A 19,011-nucleotide genomic window follows, 5' to 3' on the forward strand; every position below is an offset into this window, starting at 1 on the left:
AGCCAGGATGGTCTCGATCTCCTGACCTCGTGATCCGCCCACCTCGGCCTCCCAAAGTGCTGGGATTACAGGCGTGAGCCACCGCGCCCGGCCAAACCTATTATTTTTAAGTAAACTTTGCAGTAGAGGATACAGAAATCTAAAATATGGATTAACATTTCCATTCTCCGTTCAACTTTTACTGTTTTATTTTTAGCAAATACTTTTGAAATGTGAGCTATGTACCAGGTACTGTTCTAGTCTGGGTGCTGTGGATGCAGCAGTGATTAAAGCAGACAAGAACCCCTGCTCTCATGAGTCTTGTCTAGCTGGGGGGTGCAGAGGGGCGGGTAACGGCGGGAGGGGAATGGAGTGGGCAGGAGACCAGAAGTAGGGAAGTAAACACACCGTATCGTTTTTCAGGGGTGATAAGTGCCTTAGATAAAATAGGCAAAGGGAGAAGGAGTAGGAAAAGGGATTATTATTTTAAATGGCATTCCTAAGGAAGTCCTTGCTTAGAAGGCGATATTGGAGCAAAGATTAGAAGGCAGAGTGGGAGTGAGCCACACAGATGCCACGGGAGGAGGATGACAAAAAAGTGCAGCGCCCCTCGGTGGAGTGTGCTGGGTATGTCTAAGGAAAGTGGACGTTGGTAGGAAATGTAGACCAAGAGATGGGTGCGAACAGGAGAGTGTGGGGTAGCTAGTTTATTTTAAGGCCTTTGTGAAACCTCCCTTTCACCCATCAGAAGAGGAGAAGCCATTAGAGAGTTCTGAATACACAAGTGACAGGATTTGGCATAGGTATGGAAAGCCTCACCCTGGCTGCCATACTGAGAACAGCTGTGGGAGGAGGGGGCAAGAGTGTGACTCGAATGGAGCAGAGAGACTATTTGGAAGGCTCCTGCAATCCAGGTAGGTGATACTGGTGGTGAGCAAAAGAGGGAAGTCACAGAAGGCTGTATTTTGTATGATTTTATTTATATGAAATGTCCAAGAGAAACAAATCTACAGAAAGTGACTGGAAGTGATACAGGGCTGAAGGAGATAGGGAGTGACTGCTCAATAGGTATGAAATTTCTTTTGGGGGTAATGAGAATGTTCTAAAATTGATTATGGTGATGGCTGTACATCTCTGTGAATATATTCAAGACCATTGATTGAATCCTAACACTTTAGGTTAATTCTATGCCAAGTTTATATCTCAACAAAGCTGTTGTCAAAAGAGATGAGGTAGTAGCTTTGTGAGAACTGGTTAAACTAGAAATATTTTGAGGGCAGAGCCCTCAATATTTGCTGATATAATGGATATGGAATTAGGATGAAAAGAGTTAAAGAGTGATCCTTTTAAGTAACTAAAAGATGGAATTGCTAATTTCTGAGTTGAAAACAGATTGTGGTAGTAGCAGGTTTGGGGAAAAGTTCAGGAATTCTGTTTGAGTCATGTGAGACACCTTCATAAAAATTTGGAGTAGATAATTCTACATACTAAACTCTCTTCGTGTGTGTGTGTGTGTGTGTGTGTGTGTGTGTGTGTAAGTAAACACAAATATATGTGTGTGTGTGTATGTGTGTATATATACAATTTGTATTTTAAAGACTTTTTTCTGGTTATGTAGGATTGCAATATCACTATGTGGAAGAGTGAGTGGTTATTTAGTCATGGTTATTTAATTATGAGGATTTAACAATTCAAAATGATTAATAGTGTCAAGTAATTAATAAATATAATTGAAATAATGGTGTACTTAAAACTGATTGTAAAACAATTGTCATGCTGAGTAAGAAAATAATTTTATATTAGCAAATCAGTGGGGAAAGTGACTGAAGAAAAAAAAAAAAAAAGGCTGGGAAATTTTGCCAGTAGGTTTACTGGCTACTTGCCATTATTTTATGTGTTTTTCATGTAACATCTAAATTACTAAATTCCTTAATTTCTAAAAGTCCACTGAATGTAATTCCTGATTCCCTAATCCACAAATCAGTTTTTTTTTCAATCTCCATATGCTCTATTTTTTTATTCTGTCAAATCAAGTCACTTCCTCTTATTTTTGCTGAGCCTTGGCTGAAAAACTTAACATCAGCATTCACTATGGCTCACTTTTAACATACGGAATGCACAACAAACACTTTTCATTGAGATGCCTGATTACAAAATCAAAATGGTTTTCTCTATCTTCGATACTCAAAAGAAACTGAACCTCCCTAATTGGATAATGTAAACTTTATTGTAGCAATCGTTTATGGAACATTACTAGTATATAAATAAATTAAAATAAAGTATGTTTAAAAAAAAAAAAAAAAGATCCAGAGAGCCAAGATAGAAGGAAATGTGGGTTCTTATATGCATTTTTTTTTCCTTTGAGTCATTTCTTTTGCACAAAAGAAATTAAAGGTTAATGCCACCCCTCATTGTGCCTTCCAGAGAAGAGAGTGAGAGTGTGCTGACGCTGAAAGGCTTGACCCCGACTGGCATGCTCCCCAGCGGAGTACTTTCTGGAGGGAAGCAAACCCTACAAAGCGGTAAGCAGACCGATGGGTATGACTGTGTGCCAGGGCATCACAGTCAGCTGTGTCATTAGAGCCCTGATTTATTCATTCATTTAAGCTCTGTCTTGGTCTTCAGTTCTTCTCAGCTGGCAGAAGGGCTGAAACCCCAATCAGTTTGATCAGTCATGTCCAACATAATAGCTCCCTCATTCTCTGGAATATGGTCTCTACTCCACCTTTCCCCCATTCCCTCATTCCCATGTGAATCTACATGTATTCAGCCTAGCTACAGGACAGCTCTTTTAGGTTGCCTACATGCACAATAGGTTTGACTACTTTGAGCCACTCCGTTGTCAAAAACAACTTTTTAATTACATTTTTGATAAGTATGCTGGGTATCCATTTCATTTATGAGATTAACACATACACACAAAAACTAAAATATACCTGGAAGTCTAGATTTTAGGGAGATGATTTCATTATCCTCTTGAATGGAAATCGGAAGCCATATGTGTCTTTTCTCTGATTCATCAGTTGAAAACAAGAGCCTGAGTAGAACTACATTTTTGAAAGAAAGAGTAACATTTCCTTTACAATACAGATTTTATGTTAAAATGTGTAGCTTTCTAGACTAGTGCCATCCAACAGAACTTTTTGTGATGGTGGAAATTTCTGTATCTATACAGAAGGCACATATGACTGTTGAGCATATAGGGAATATAACCAAGAAATTAAGTGTTTTCTTTTATCTAATTTGTATTAAATTTAATTTAAATAAGCCAGGGGGCTAGTGGCTACCATGTTAGCAGCACAGTCCTATAAATTATTTCACCTTTGTTACTTTTTTTAATCAATTTTAACTATTATCATTACATAGACTACAATTTTAACACTAGGAAATTGCTATTAGATGAGGCTTTAACAGAAAAAAAATGAAAATGAAAATATGCTGTAAGATTTTTCAAAACATTCTCAGCCTCTTGCTTATTTTCCTTTATCTTTCCTTAAATCTTTTTTGTATTTTCTTTTCTGTCCCTGCCCTTCAATCTAGAAGACTCACTGTTCTCATTTATGTTATTTAATAACCTTCTACATGAAGAGTAGTGATCAACTTCATGAATATAGTATTGCTGAATGATCACATCATCGCTGCATCCCAATAATTGTCTTTATTTTCAGATGAATGTATTCCAAATCAGTGTCTTTTGAGTTTTTACAAAAAGACAAAAATTTTTAAGTGAAGGTAGGAAGATACATAGTATTGAGAAGTAAACGCCCCCTTTAAATTTACAGCTAGGAATTATTTTAACAAGTTTTAAAAAAACACACATAAAAATGTTTCTACCAAATTAAATATCTTACTAAAACATTAGCATAAATGGATCATTTACATGTCCAAAATGTACCATCTACCTAACTGACTGAAATCTAGTTTCTGATAAGCACATTTTAAGGCACAGCAAGTGTATTATCAGAAACTGTGGGCTACATTTGCGTTCGAACATTTAATAGTGGGCAGTACCATAGTTCTAATATGTCAGTGCTGGTGTGATTCTGAATGTTTTGCTTTACTTTTAAACCTACATTACTTAAGTTTTTCCAGTTCTTTGTTTCATTTCCAGATTTTCACCTGTGTTTTTTCCTTAGGTTATTCAGTTTTATTTTATTTTAAATCCATTGGTTTGTGTTTTTCTATGTTGAACCTACACACAAACACACATACACATAAAAGACATATGGGTTGAAACCTTTCTATATGAGTTTGGAAACTTACTGTATATTTTAAACCACATACATTGATACAACTCCAAAATGTATTGCCTGATGCCCTTCAATTTGTCTAAAAGGGTAAACTACTTACAACTTTGCTATGTACTCGCTCTCCATGGTGATAACTATTCCCTATTTTTATCATAAGGAATCTAGAATCCACTGTAAGTTATAGTGCACATTTTGCAGTTGCTGTAGTTTTAAAATCTTGAATTATAAGAAAAATGCAAATTAAAGTCAAGGGGTAGAATTTTAATATTAAACATTTTGGAGTTACAGAGGAGTTTTAAGATTTAATTAGGGAAGTGTAAACTAACCTTAATAACATAGAAAGACTCATACATTTACATAGTGAAAGTTTAGACCCTAACCTTATTACAAAAATTGCTGATAAAGCAATGGGCTTTTCAAGTTCTGCCTCTGAAATATGCTGTTTCTGTATATTCAGTATTTAGGCTGCCTGTTTTTTAAAATGCTGATAGAATTTTTGCCACTACTGGCACATTACCACTTGATTTGTAACATTTTAAGAATTTTACTTCCAAAAAGGATATTCCACTAAGGAAAAGAAAATATAATTGGGCTTGCTAGAAAAAGATGTCCAGATTATATCATACGTTTCCTTTTTTATTTTTCCTTCACACTCTTCCTACCCACCGACCCCCAAATCTAATCGTGCCCGATGTGTTTATCTTTAAAGAGTCACATGCATTATCTCCTTAGACACCCTGATTTTTTTTTTCTTTAAATTTGAATCCCCCTGCTTTTCCATCACATTAGGAAATAGTGCTATTTAATATTAAATAGTTTGAATGAGCCCACTGATACTGTGGCACTGCTTCAACTTCCGTCATTTTGTCTGGCATTTTGAAACTAAATCACCAAGCATAGCAGAGGTTTTATAGCATTCTGTGTGAGTCAGAAGCACAGTTGAGATTTACATAATCTCTTATAATTCAGTCCATGTAAAAGAAATTTTCCTAAGTGTTTTCCTAAAGGGTTAATTGTTTGTTATTTATTTAGTGGGCAAAAACCAAAGCATTTAATTCAGATAGGTGTATCCAGCTCATAAATTAAATTTATAATTTCTGTGGCATTTTTTTTTCTTTCTTTTTAGCATTTCTGTTTTGTTGTCTGTGCCAGAATCTAGCACTTACAAGAACATTAGTTCTCTTAGCTCCTTTGATGGTCACTGATTTGTTCTTAGAGTTAAAAAATCCTCTGCTCATTTTTCTCATTCATTTTGCACCCCCTTTCTTCTCTTCAGCTACTGTTGAGGCTATTGAGGCTGATGAAGGTAAATTGGCCAGTCCCCTTTCTGTTGTACCTGCAACAGATAAGGGCTCTGCTGGGTGTATTCATTTTTTTGCTGTAGCTTGTACAGAGTGTGTGGGTGTTGAGCTAACAGTTGTGGCTCAGTATTAACCAAAGTGTTCTTGCTTTAAAGGGGAAAATGTCCTTCTATGGTTTGTTTGTTTGTTTCTTTCCCTTAAAGCTATGTTTGACTTTTGTATATGATGAATAATAGAATCACAGAAAACAAAAGGATTATATATTTTGAATGATGTGGGGTGGGGGTTATGGCAGCTGTTTTGACCAGTAGCTTATAAAACAATAATCTTTGAGCTGAACCATGTCCCTCCCTCAAATCACTTTCAGGCAGCACTGAAGATAATAAAAATAGCCATCTTAATTCTAGTCTTCAGAAGTTTGTAGCCAAAGGAAAAAATTGCTCATTTAAATAGTGCTTTGTTGTAGTTCAACATTAATTCATGTCTCTAAAAAATATTCCAACATGAGACAGCTGTGCATGAGATGAACAGTTCTGGTAATCTTAAATCAAATTTTAACCTACTGGTATTTGTATGAGAATTAACACCATCTAAATATTATAAAAAGTTCAAAAGCATCTAGTGGCTATGTAAGTGGCCAATAACAAGAATAGCAAGTATCAAGTAACACTCAATTGATGAATGTATACTGAGTGTCTGCTTTGTGCCAGGCACAGTACTAGGAGCTGCAGGGGAAATAAAGAAGTGTCCATCTCCAGCTGTGTCCTAGCACTACTCAAGGACAGTAGAGTTGACCCTTTAGTAATTGCTTTTTACTTGACTGCTTTTTAAATATATAGTTATAAGAGAAGTGCATAATCAAAATAGTTGTTAATAATATACATACCATATCCTTTGGAAATTTCAAAAATAATAATTTGAAGTTCCCCTTTAAAACAAAATTCTTCAGTTGTATTTTGTTCTTGCAAGGTAATTTTTTTGTTTTTCTCAAAATTATGTGCATATATGGTCCTTTGGTATGATATAAAAAGTGCCACTTTAGACTCTTCCAATTTGTACATGATTTGGATATGGTAGGGGAAACAATAGCACTGTAAGAGAAAATACAACTGCTTCCTAAATAGCAGTGAATAAACTGCTATTTATGTGGGAATTCTCTATTCCTCTTGGCAAATTCTAATCTGCAGTGTGCATTCTTGTTGATAGTTTGGCTGTTTTCTGTGGTTTCTGTGACTCTGTGTTGTGTTAAGTATACTACCAATGTAAATTGCTAATACCCATTGTCTGACCAGCAACTACAGCAGAGCACATTCTTCCATACCAGGATGGACAAAAATGATTAGAAATGGAGCCCCATTCCAGAAGTATCCATTGTTCTCACTAGATTTTTAATTTTGACACTCCCACCCTATTGGCTTTTAAAACCTAGAAATTTCACTTTTATCATTTAAATGAATTAAATCATTTCATAAATGATAATGATGACAAACTTTTATACCTGTTAATTATGATGAAATTATATTCACAGTAGTCTGGAAAAAAAAAAAAAAACCAGTAGAGTACCACTTCGTGCCATTCTTTTGTACATCAAAATAATTGAGTTAGTTTTCAGGGTGGGTGCTCGTTAGACAGCTCTATTATTTTGCAATTTATTACTAAATTAGAGAAGAATTAACAAGCTTTGCTTTGGGCCTTGGTCTTTCCCCATTTCCCCATCTTATTCCTCTCACAGTTGACTAATCACCATTATGCTAACCTTTAAAATGCAGAGCGGGGGGAAACTTGTTTCTTACCGTTTAATGAATATTGAAACGACTGTGTGTATCTTTTAGGAATCTCATCCATACTAATAAAAGGCACTGCACATTTGCGTAGGAGTGACTGGTAAAGTTTCAGCTTGAAACTGCTTTCCTTTTTTTTTTTCTCCCCCAAATAAGATTGGGAGGATAAAGGTACCATGAAATTATCCTTAATCAGCCATGGTGATGCAGCCCAATTGAGCATTGGTGATTGGCCCTGAAATATCTGGCTTGCACTTCACAGGGAGTAAAGCAAACTGATGTCATTGGTTCCCCATTTATGTGTTTTATTTGCAGCTCACCAGTTGGTGTACTCACTGAAGAAATCATTTAAGATTTTTGTACAAATGCCTTACCCATCTCTGTAGCACACTAAAGATTACTTTTAAAAAATCAAGTATCATTCCCATTTTGAGATTCCGTGTTTTAATTGAATAGGACCAAAACCAGTTCAATTCATTTTTGCTAAATATTGTGAAAGGCATTTTTTCCTTGTTATAATTTAACCATCACTTACATCTACGTTGATCTACTGAGTTTTTCTTTCATTTAGGCAGTAATGGATACCAGATGAACATCAGTTTGACCTGTTCGCTGCTGAAGGGCAGATAATACGTTTCTACCTAGTGATCTTACCTTGATTTTTTTTGAGTTTCTCTTACCTTGTCACTCACTCCACGTGCTTCCAAAGTTGAGTGGAGAAACAGGAGTTTATAATTTCATTTTTTTTCATGCCATCATTGAGTTGTTTGTCAAGAAGTTCTTTCTGGGATTCTCAGATGGCATGGAAATGCCCTGGTTAATTCCTTTTCTAGCTCCTTTTAGCTCCTGCTTTAAGCCCTTTACTAGGTTTTTAGGTATAGCAGACATACTGATTCCACTGAATTTGCCATTACCTAGCACAATGGAAGAATACAAAGAGGGACATGCTGCAGCCTGTCTAGGTTAAGGTGTTTGATGCAGTAATCATGCTAATGATGTGGCCAGTTGATGCTGGTTCTAGAGGCTTGTCCCTGAAAGCAGCTTTCCTCTTTACGTGTCCACTTTGAATTTCTTTGATCTAAACTTTCATGAAGACAGGAGAAATGTTTACATCTTAATAACTTCAAGAGGACATTTTGGTTGGCAAGAGACATTGGCTGTTTTCAAACCTTTGGTTACCTCCGAGTATGGTAAGGAGTCTGTTGTGTGGTGTGCAGGTCCCGTCACTTTGTTCTTCACTGAAGGATTCCCTCTCACTGAGAAATCTCTAACATCACCTGCTGCAACAGCTGTGCCTTTTGTTTTCCTTTGGATAATCCTGTTTTTCTCTTTTTAATGATTTTCTGTTTAGCTATCAAAGGATTTTCACCACAACATAAGATCACTAGCTTCGAGGAAGCCAAGGGCTTAGACCGAATTAATGAGAGGATGCCGCCTCGCAGAGATGCCATGCCCTCTGACGCCAACCTTAACTCCATCAACAAGGCTCTCACCTCAGAGACTAACGGCACGGACAGCAATGGCAGTAATAGCAGCAATATTCAGTGACCACTTCCTGTTCACTTTTTTTTTTTTTTTTTTTTTTTTTTTGAGCTGCAGGGCATGATGGGGATTGCTGCATATCAGCAGTTGGATGTTCTTGCCTCTGACAGTAGCTTATTTGCTCTGGGGGCCAGGAATTGGATTCAGTTTACACTATCATTTAAAAAGAGGGAGAGAGATAATAAACTATATTTTGGTGGGGGTGGTGATTAAACACCTCTTTGGGGTATGCCTTTTAAAAATGCTTATAGAGAAAAAAAATTTTAAAAAGAAAGCTAATGCTAGTATATACTGCAATGTTAGGGGAATGAACATGTTTTCCTACTGCGTTGGGGACTTCTAGATAGGTTAATGAAAGGCCTTTTATTCTGTTACTGGACATGAAAAACTTTGTCTAATTTCTTACTCTATTGTACGTTTACAGTCGCAGCACTAAAAATGGATGACATCAAACATTTTTAACAAAATGATGTACAAACTAAGGACTATTTATTGATAATGTTTTGCTACTCTTGTCAGACAATGGCTATAAACTGAATTAGGCAGTCTTAAAAAAAAAAAAAAAAAGAAAAAGAAAAAAAAAGAACGTTGCAAATTTGTTAAAATGCCAAAAAGGACAGTTTAATTTTGTACAGATTATGCTTACCTCAGGTTTCTTTAGTGTGCTTGAATGCCCTTCTTTCCATATAACACTTATCTTATTAATTCGGCAATGAATATCTTTTCTTTAAGTTTTAAAAAAACTGGAATAATTACATCTATCTTTTTTGCTGTTTATATTTAGGGATTTTTGTTGATAAAATCAAGTCTTGGTTGTGGCTTGCTGAATTAAATATTTATGAGTGGTGCATTTTTAAGTATAGTGAACAAGACACCATATTAAGTACAGTGATAAAGCATCTATATTCTGTAAAAAAAAAAAAAAATCTGCCTATGCATGTTTTTTAAAAAAAAAAAAATGGCTGTATCGGCCTGTATGGGACTGTAATGCGCTTAGTGGTCTGACATATACTGGAAATGTATGTATACTGGCGTACTTTATATTCTCTAAAATGCTTAATGCCTTTGAAATTTTGTAATCAAAAAAAAGCTTTGAAAAAATCTAAAGGGGAGAGTATTCTTTAAAGTTTTTAACATAAGCTTGTCAGTGCACATGTAGATGGTTAGCATGTTTAGCAAACCTTGTGAAATTATAATCAGTTTGTAGTTACATGTGAAACTCTAAATGCATGGTAACTGTTAATGTCATAACAGTTTAGTTATTTTGTTCTGTTCTGTCATGTGCCACAAAATATGTACTTTTTTCACTTTTTTCCCTTTGTATATCAGTTACGGGTTACAACTGGTTCATTCTGAAAACAACTACAACAAAAGTCCATTCATATTTTTTAACAATTGTATAAGTGCCCAAGTAATTCACTACAGCCTAAAGCCTTGCCTTTGTAATTTGACTTCTGACATGTTGGCAATCAAAGCATGCACTTGTAACAATGAAAAAGAAAAAGCATTTTATATTACTACTCAATAAAATGTGCATGAACTTACAGAATTCTCATCCTTCCACTGAGTCTGCTGAAGGGATTTATGTGCACAACCACCACGTGTCTTCTAGGTGCTGGCCCACCACCACACATCACAGGCTGATTTCCACAGGGCTTCTTCCTAGGGGCCTTGTGATCTGAGGGGTGGTGCCTATTTCCACTGTAAGAATCTTGGTGGATTTGTGTCTCAAATCAGATAAGAGAAGTCTATTTAAAGAGCAGATGCCATCTTCTGGCTTCCTCAAGGAGCCAGTTAAGAAACCAGAGCATTCCTTTTTATTGAAAAATAAAATTAATTTGTTATCAGGTTGTTTCAGTTGTATTGGATGCCCTATCTGCTAAAGCAAAAAGTACTAGGCTGCTAAGTGCATTTTCATCACAGAAGAGAGTTGCATTTGTATTAATAAGAAATTTGTATACCCACGCTTCAGCTACTATCTAATCACCCGAAGATTTAAGAAACACCAAATTTCAGTTTGTTTCTAACATTGTTCATCTTTAGTGCACTTTGTTTTATATAATAAAGTATGCCTGTTATATTAAATAATAAAAATATGGCAATTAGTGATATAGCATACCAAAACAAAGATGTTTTAGATAGAGTCTGGCAAAGACTATCCCAAGTTTATTTTAATGAATTCAGACATTTTTTCCTGTGGATATTTCTCCATCCTAAAAAAAGTGGCAACCAAGGAAAATATTCAGATGCAACTTACTAGAATGATGTGAAAGAAATGGTGATTCTGGTATCATGGTGTTTATTTTCTTTCTTATAACTGCAGAGAAAATATCCTGACTAAACAAAAATTCATTTTTTGGATTCCTTTCTTTTACAAATTGTGCTGAGGCAACTATGGCATAGAAATAAACATTTGACATTAAAATAAGCAGTTGATGTGAGTATTGCTTGCTCTTTCTGATCAATGGTTAGGAAAGTAATATTGTGTATTTTTCCATAATAGTTTGGTCTCTCAAAAAAGGTTGATATAGAACTACTTATTTTTTCAGAAGGGATAACCTTTCCAGACCATCAATTATTAGGTTTCCCTCCTTCACTTTTGGAGAAACTATAGAATTCTTTAGTTGCTCATGCCAGTGTACCTCTGGTTACACACAGACGCAGACACACACACAGAAACAACCTCCTGTCCCCTGTCCTCCTGCACCCAGTCCCCATGGTGACTTCACTCTCATGGGATTCAAACTCAGTGCTGAATTTTCAACTGTGTTTTCAAGAATGAAGAGCTAGATTTGACCCTGCATCAGCTGTTTTTCCTGTCTAAAATATCCTCTACTTCTGTTCTCCTTAAATGGTATTTGAGGAAAGGAAAGAAAAATCTTCAGAGACTAAACTTGTGCAATGAGGTGAACAAACTGGAGAGGAGGAGAAACATCTCTGCCCATCTACAGTGTGTGACTTAGGATGACGCCAAAGCTGGAAGTATCTCTTGGCATCAGCCCAGAACATGGTGTCGTGGTGATGCTGAAACCCTCAGAATGGCCTTGTCCTGAAACACGTTCTTCCCTCTCACCCTCACCACATCCATGTGAAATAAATTTTAATACACATCCATTTTTCTACCCAGAAACCAGGGTCCCCAACATGAAGTCAGCCCCATAGGAGGCACCATGGGAATGGTCTGTCTGAAATGTCTCACACTTCCACTCTACTACTTCATGTCTCTCACTCACTGGATCCCTCTTGTCACACTCCATTTAGAAAAGGGGATCTTTCAGTTTGCCCCACCAGTTTCTTCAAAACTGAAAGCCCCTTGGGTTGAACAAATTTGAGATCTCTGCAACTGAAGAGATGTCCTTTTCCCTTGTTATGTGGCTTTTTACTTTATTCATTGCTCAAACACCAGGCCTCTGCCATGTTCCTTTCACCGTTCTAGGTTCTTATTTTTTCCACACACACACACAAAATGCCTGCCAATCTTAACAACATACCAGTTTTTATTATAATGTTAAATGTCAGCATTCCATTGTACAGTGAGTCACTGTCAGGCTTAACACAGCTGCTCTTTCGTTTCATGGATATTACTTCTTTATATATTTTAAGGTAATATTAGCCAGAAAAGCCCCTGACCAGGACTTTTCGGAACAAATTTCTTTCTTAAAAAATGCATACATAGAAATGGGAGGCAGAAGGTAGTGAAAGAATTGTTGTACCTATGTCTGGTGATGGAATTTTGAAAAGGCAACTTTGTCAAATCAGAATGCATGTGGGAGAATGGACACCCAGCAGGAGAGAGAGTCTGTTTTAAGGAAGGACTGAAGAAACTTAAAAGGTGAGCATCAGAAGTCATGATAGATATAATACCGAGTTGGTTATCCCAAAAGACATCCTTTAAATCAGAAAGATGCCTAATTACCATAGAGTAGAAGCTTAAGGAATGCCTCTGCTTAACTACAGAGTAAGCTGCAGGAGAGTGCAAGTGCCTCCCCTTTACTGCAAGTGTTAAAACCCGGGCAGACTTTACTCAGTGCCTAGACACCTCCTGAGTGATGCTGCCTGGAAGGAGTTACACTGCATGTAGTCGAAGAAACTCTCTTCAAAGATAGACATTGAACTAATTACCCTTCAATAGTAAGATTCTAAATATCCATGCAATTATTCAGTCTTCTGAAAGCACAGAACTTTGATTTGCAAACTGTTGGCTAGAAGCTTGTATTTCCAGGAATACTGACATGGGACTGAGCTTTCTGCATCAACCAAAGCAGCTCTTTTATGTATTTTGCTGTATATCAGCTGAAAAGAGTCTCCACTAGATTATCAAACTTTTAATTGACTACTATAGAATATTAGCTTAGAACAAAGTTGACTTAAACTTCACTCCTAAGACATGTTTGTCATGTTATATTTTCAAATCTTTTTATACCAGTTGCTGGAAATGTTTAGGCTTCTCAGCAACTCCAGATTGTCTGCAGGACTGTCCTGCAGAGAGTCTTATGAGGTGGCATGTAAGTGTATTCACGATCTGATTCCTGCCAGTCTCATCTACCCCAAACTTGACCCTGAGCTTCAGCCATAGTGGACTTTTTACAATGTTCGGAAGACACCAGGCTTCCTCAACCCTCTGGGTCTGTATTCATGCATCTTCTATGTGCAGATGTCAGATTTGTCTTAAATACTGGAATGAGTCATTTCCTCCTCTCTAAGCACACAGTATCCTGTACTACCTCCGTTTTGACACTTAATCCACTGCATGTAATTGTTTATTGTCTATCCGGCACTGCAGTGAGCATTGTTGCTATCTTTGCATTCTTAGAATGAAACACTGCCTGGCATAGTGTCTCTTGGAAGAAGGGGAGGTAGGGAAGGAGAAATAAAATTTTTTTGGCATGGCTTTATGGTGTGGGCACTCCCAGATTCCAAATGGCAAACCCTTATTGAAGAACAGCTGAAACACTTACCCAATTCAATGTTTCCTGCTCTTTCTCATAAGAATTTCCTGGTCCCCAAAGGTCTGGAGTGGAGCCTACGTTGTAATAAGCATCCACCAAAATTCTTATGGATCAGACAAGTTTGAGAAACCCAGTCCAATTTATTTCTACAGCAAACTTAAAACTCAGTTCTGTATTTTTATTTCTACAGATTTTCTAGCACAGGCAAATATTTTACTGCTTAACATGGCTGTTACACAAGATTATGCATGATGAATTCAGTTTTCATTTATAGTTGTTTAATGAATATGAATTTACACAAAAATGTGGGAATTATTTAAGTATGTAATACAACATTCACAACTAAAAAGGTTATGGGAAGAAAGCAGTGGTTTTTGTAGTTGTGGTTGTTTTAGTGTATTAGACTTCACCCAGAAAAAGGAGATTAGTGGTGGTGGAGTATCTGGAGATTCCTGGTGAAGAATCAGTGAAAAAAGCTGCCCGGCCTTGAAGAGAATGGAATGCTTTCATATTGAAAAGTTTGCTTCTTTTACACCACCCACCTTACCATAACAACCACACCCATTATCACCATCAGCTTGCCAGAATTTGCTCACAAAATGCCTTTTGAATATATATTCAACACCATTTACCTTCCGGAAGTTTTACCATGAGTCATTCCTTTGAGTTCGAAAGCATCTTCTCTAAAAATCTTTTTTTTTTTTTTTTTTTTTGATACAAATCAGAGAAGGAAACCACCAACCTTTGTCAGCTATTAACATCTTAATAAAAGTTAACTCATACGGTTCTGACAGGGCTAGTCACAGGCTAATAAAGATAGCTGTGTTTATAGAGAGGGTAAGGCCACAGCTGAAGCACGTGAGAGTGCTTGGGGAGAGGACTACCACCTGATCAACTGGGTGCATTAATGTGTAGCTATTTCTACTAGGCCTGTGGCAGAGAAAGGAGTACTGTGAAATTCAAGACAAAATTTAGTCTCTCACAATATGCGGTGGCAGTGACAATAAATTAATGTGTGTGCTACAGGTACTCACTTCTGCATAGTGTACTTGACACCAGTCCTGGCCTACAGTTGGGCCTGGGTTGGAGTTTTTATAGCTCTGATACTTATTAGATCTCTGTGTGACCTTGAGAAACTAGGCTTCTTTACATCTCATTTTCTCCCTGGTGAAATGAAGGCAATGACAGTAATTAGTTCATAAGCTTTTCATGGGTTTCAAAAGGAATGATGCAAATAAAGTAGTAGGCATGGTGCCCGGCAGAAAATAGGCACTCAGTAAACTAGTTATTGTATTCAGCAGCATGCAGAGTCACATGAGTGCTTCAGATATTCCGTAGGTGAAGATTGTTTATGCATGTGTGAGCACCTGTGAGTGTGGTGGGGGGCTGAGAGGGTAGGTGTAGTCAGAAAAAACCTGGGCAAAGCTGACTTGGTCGGAATCTTCCTACCTAGAGGAAAGTCTGGGAGGCTGGGGAGGGAACGGGCCTGGAGGGGGCTCCGGTGTGAGAGGAAAAAGTGAGAGCAGAGGAAAAGATCCAGAAAAATAGTGATATGTTGACCAGTTGGTTAAAGCAAAGGAGGGGTGGGGCACGAAAAGTGATGAGAATGAGAAGCTAGGATGGAGCCAAATCAGGGTTTGTATCAGGAGGTATTTTGGCTGCAAGTAACCAAATACCTAACTGGGTTCAAACCACAGAGACATTTACAATTCCTGGACAAGGACATCCGGGACCTCGAGGCCCCAAGGTTAGTTTGATGGCTCAACAGCATCCCCAAGGACTGAGGCTGTTTCCATCCTTCTCACACTATTCCTCTATTGACTTCTGTCCTTCTGGTTGCAAAGGATGGTCACAGCTCCTGGCATCACTTCCTCATGCAACACTGTTTGACTACTGGAAAATACTACCAAAGTAGCCTATAAATAAGACAAAACTGAATTCATTGCTTACCACAGCAATGTAACCACTCCCTTGACAGAGGCGTAGTAAATCTAGATGGGGAGGACACAAAAGAATAATACTTATGATATATTTCTTTTGGTTAAGGTGAATCTTTCCATGTAAAAGTCTAATAAGGATTGGAGAAAGCTTATGACTTTGTAATTTTAAAGTGGTAGAAACAACAAGGGGAGAATTACTAAGTGAATTTTGAAGGGATAAAAGTAAGTAGGTAAAAATAGTAGGCTTTTTTCCTCAAGTTTTTAAAGATATGTATAAAATTGAACACAAAAATTACAAAGTTACAAGATGCTGATTAAAAAGTAAAAGAAAACCTACAAAATGGAGACACTGAGTTCATTAGAGCTCAGTTGATTGGAAGACTTAATGTAGCTAAGATGTCAATTCTCAAATGAATTGGCTGTCTAGATTTAATGTAATCCCAATCAAAACCCTGGCAAGTTTTCCTTGTAGATATAGACAAACTGATTCTAAAATCTATATATTGTAGAAAGAATAAAGAACTAGAATAACCAAAATGTTTTTCAAAGTCCAACAAAGTTGGAAGATTCACACTAGCCAGTTTTAAAATTTACTCCAAATCTATAGTAATAAAAAGTGTGGTATTGATGAAAGGATGGAGACATAAATTTGTGGAACAGAGCAGAAGGTCCAGAAACAAATTCACAAATGGTCAATTGAGAAATGTACAAAGATATTTCAATGGTGAATAGATAACTTTTCAGCAAATTAGTGGTAGACAATTGGAGATCCATTGGCAGAAAAAAGGAATTTGACCTCTACCTCATACTTTATACAAAAATTAACTCAAAATGGACCGTGGATTTATAAAATCTAAAATACTAAGTATAAAATCTTTAGATAAAAGCATAGAACACTATCTTTGTGACCTAGGGTTAGGCAAAGAGTTTACACAGATGACACCAAAAGCATAAACCATAAAGGAAAAAAAATGATAAATTAGACCACATCAAAATTATAATTTTTTCCTTTGTAAAAGGCAGTGTTAAGAAAATGAAAGAACAAAAAATTTTCTGAAAGAAAATGTATTCAAATCACATATCTATCAATTTGTATACAGAATATATACAAATCTCTCCAAGTTTAATAACAAATTTTAAATTGTGCAAAAGATTGAACAAACATACCAGACAACGTATATAGATGACAAGCATGTGAAAAGAGACTCAGTATCATTAGTTACTAGGGAAATGCCCATTAAAGCCTGTTGCAGGAAGTCAGGGACCCTGAATGGAGGGACTGCCTGAAGCCACAGCAGAAGGACCTAAATTGTGAAGATTTCATAGACATTTATTAGTTCCCCAAATTAATACTTTTATAATTTCTTAAACCTGTCTTTACTGCAATCTCTGAACATACTATGAAGATTTCATGGACATTTATCACTTCCCCAATCAATACTCTTATAATTTTCCATGCGTCTTTAATCTCTTAAACCCATCATCTTCGTAAGCTGAGGATATATGTTGCCTCAGGACTCTGTGATGATTGTGTTAACTGTACAAATTGTTTGTAAAACATGTGTGTGTGAACAATAAGAAATCTGGGCATCCTAAAAAATGAATAGAAATAATAGCTATTTTCAGGGAACAAGGGAGATAACCATAAGATCTGACTGCCTGTGGGACTGGGCAGAACAGTGTCATACTTCTCTTCTTGCAGAAAGTGAATAGGATAAATATCACTGAATTCTTTTCCCAGCAAGGAATTACCCTGGGAAAGGAATGCATTCCCAAGGGGAGGTCACTAAAATGGCCGTTCTGGGAGTATCTGTCTTATGCAGTTGAAGATAAGGGATGAAATACGCCCTGGTCTCCTGCAGTGCCCTCAGGCTTGCTAGGATTAGGAAATTCCAGCCTGGTGAATTCTAGTCCCGACTGTCTGCTCTCGAACCCTGTTTCCTGTTAAGATGTTTATCAATGACAATGCATGCCCAATGGGACATGGAACCTCATCAGTAATTCTAATTTTGCGCTGGCCTTGTGATCTTGCTCTGCCTCTCTGCCTTAGTGATCTTTTATTGCCCTTTGAAGCATGCGACTTTTGTGACTTACTCCCTGTTCGTACCCCACTTCCCTTCTGAAATCCCTAATAAAAATTTGCTGATTTTGCAGCCCAAGGGGCATCACAGAACCTGTCAACGTGTGATGTCATCCCCGGAGGCCCAGCTGTAAAATTTCTCTCTTTGTACTCTTTATCTTTATTTCTCAAACCGGCCGATGCTTAAGGAAAATAGAAAAGAACCTACGCTGAAATACTGGGGGCTGGTTCCCCCAATAAAAGCCACGATGAAATACCAATACACATCTATCTGAATAGGAAAAAAGAAACCTACACACAAAAAAACTGATAACATCAAGTATTTAAGAGAATGCAAAGCAACTGGAACTCATATATTCCTAGTGGAAATCCAAAAATGATATAGCTACTCTGGAAAACAGTTTCTTATAAAGTTAAACAGTTTCAGAAGACGTTACTATATAACCCAGCAATCCAACTCCTAGATATTTACCTTACAGAAATAAATACTTTAGTTCACACAAAAACTTGCATACAGATATTTAGCTACATCACTCATAATTACCAATCTGGAAATAACACAAACGTTCTTCAACAGACAAATGGATAAACACACTGTAGTACATCTATCCAATGCAATAGTAGCTAGCAATAACAATACTTTTTATGGGTTGAATTGTGCCCCCACCTCATAAAAAGATATGTTGAAGTCCCCAACCCCAGTAACTCACAATGTGACCTCATTCAGAAGCAGAGCCATTGAAAATGTAATTAGTTAAGAAGAGGTCATACTGGAATAGGGTGGATTCCTAATTCAATATGACTGGTGTCCATATAAAAGGAGCCATATGAAAATAGACACATAGGAAGAATGCCATGTGGCAAAGAAAACAGATTTTAGTTATGCAACTGCCAGTCAAGGAACTCAAATGGTTTCTGGCAAACCACCAGAAGCCAGGAAAAGTCAGGAAAAGATGTCATTGTAGGTTTTAGAGAGAGCACAGCCCAGCTGGCACCTTAATTTCAGAGTTGCAGTCACCAGACCCCTGAGAAAATGAATTTGTGTTGTTTTAAGTCATCCAACCTTTGCTAGTTTGTTACAGCAGCCCTAGGAAACTGATACACTAACGCTACATAAAATAACCTAATGCATCAAAATGCATTATGTTAAGTGGAGGAAGTATTAAGAATTATGAAGTGTCTGAGGCTT

General features: G+C 36.9%; 1 protein-coding gene across 2 annotated transcripts in view; it reads left to right on the forward strand.

Moving 5' to 3' along the window:
* PPP3CA (protein phosphatase 3, catalytic subunit, alpha isozyme) overlaps positions 1 to 11,281 on the forward strand; it is a 187,933-nt gene extending 176,652 nt beyond the window's left edge. Inside the window, exons 11-13 of one of the 2 annotated variants that reach the window (XM_011967209.1) lie at positions 2,404 to 2,501; positions 5,506 to 5,535; positions 8,663 to 11,281. In XM_011967209.1, coding sequence (XP_011822599.1) covers positions 2,404 to 2,501; positions 5,506 to 5,535; positions 8,663 to 8,859 — 325 coding nt within the window. In that variant the 3' untranslated portion in view covers positions 8,860 to 11,281. The remainder of the gene's footprint in view (positions 1 to 2,403; positions 2,502 to 5,505; positions 5,536 to 8,662) is intronic. The other variant, XM_011967210.1, reaches the window with a different exon arrangement.
* Positions 11,282 to 19,011: the final 7,730 nt, after the last annotated feature.

This window comes from Mandrillus leucophaeus, unplaced genomic scaffold, assembly GCF_000951045.1.
Source record: "Mandrillus leucophaeus isolate KB7577 unplaced genomic scaffold, Mleu.le_1.0 Scaffold792, whole genome shotgun sequence".
Lineage (NCBI taxonomy): Eukaryota > Metazoa > Chordata > Mammalia > Primates > Cercopithecidae > Mandrillus > Mandrillus leucophaeus.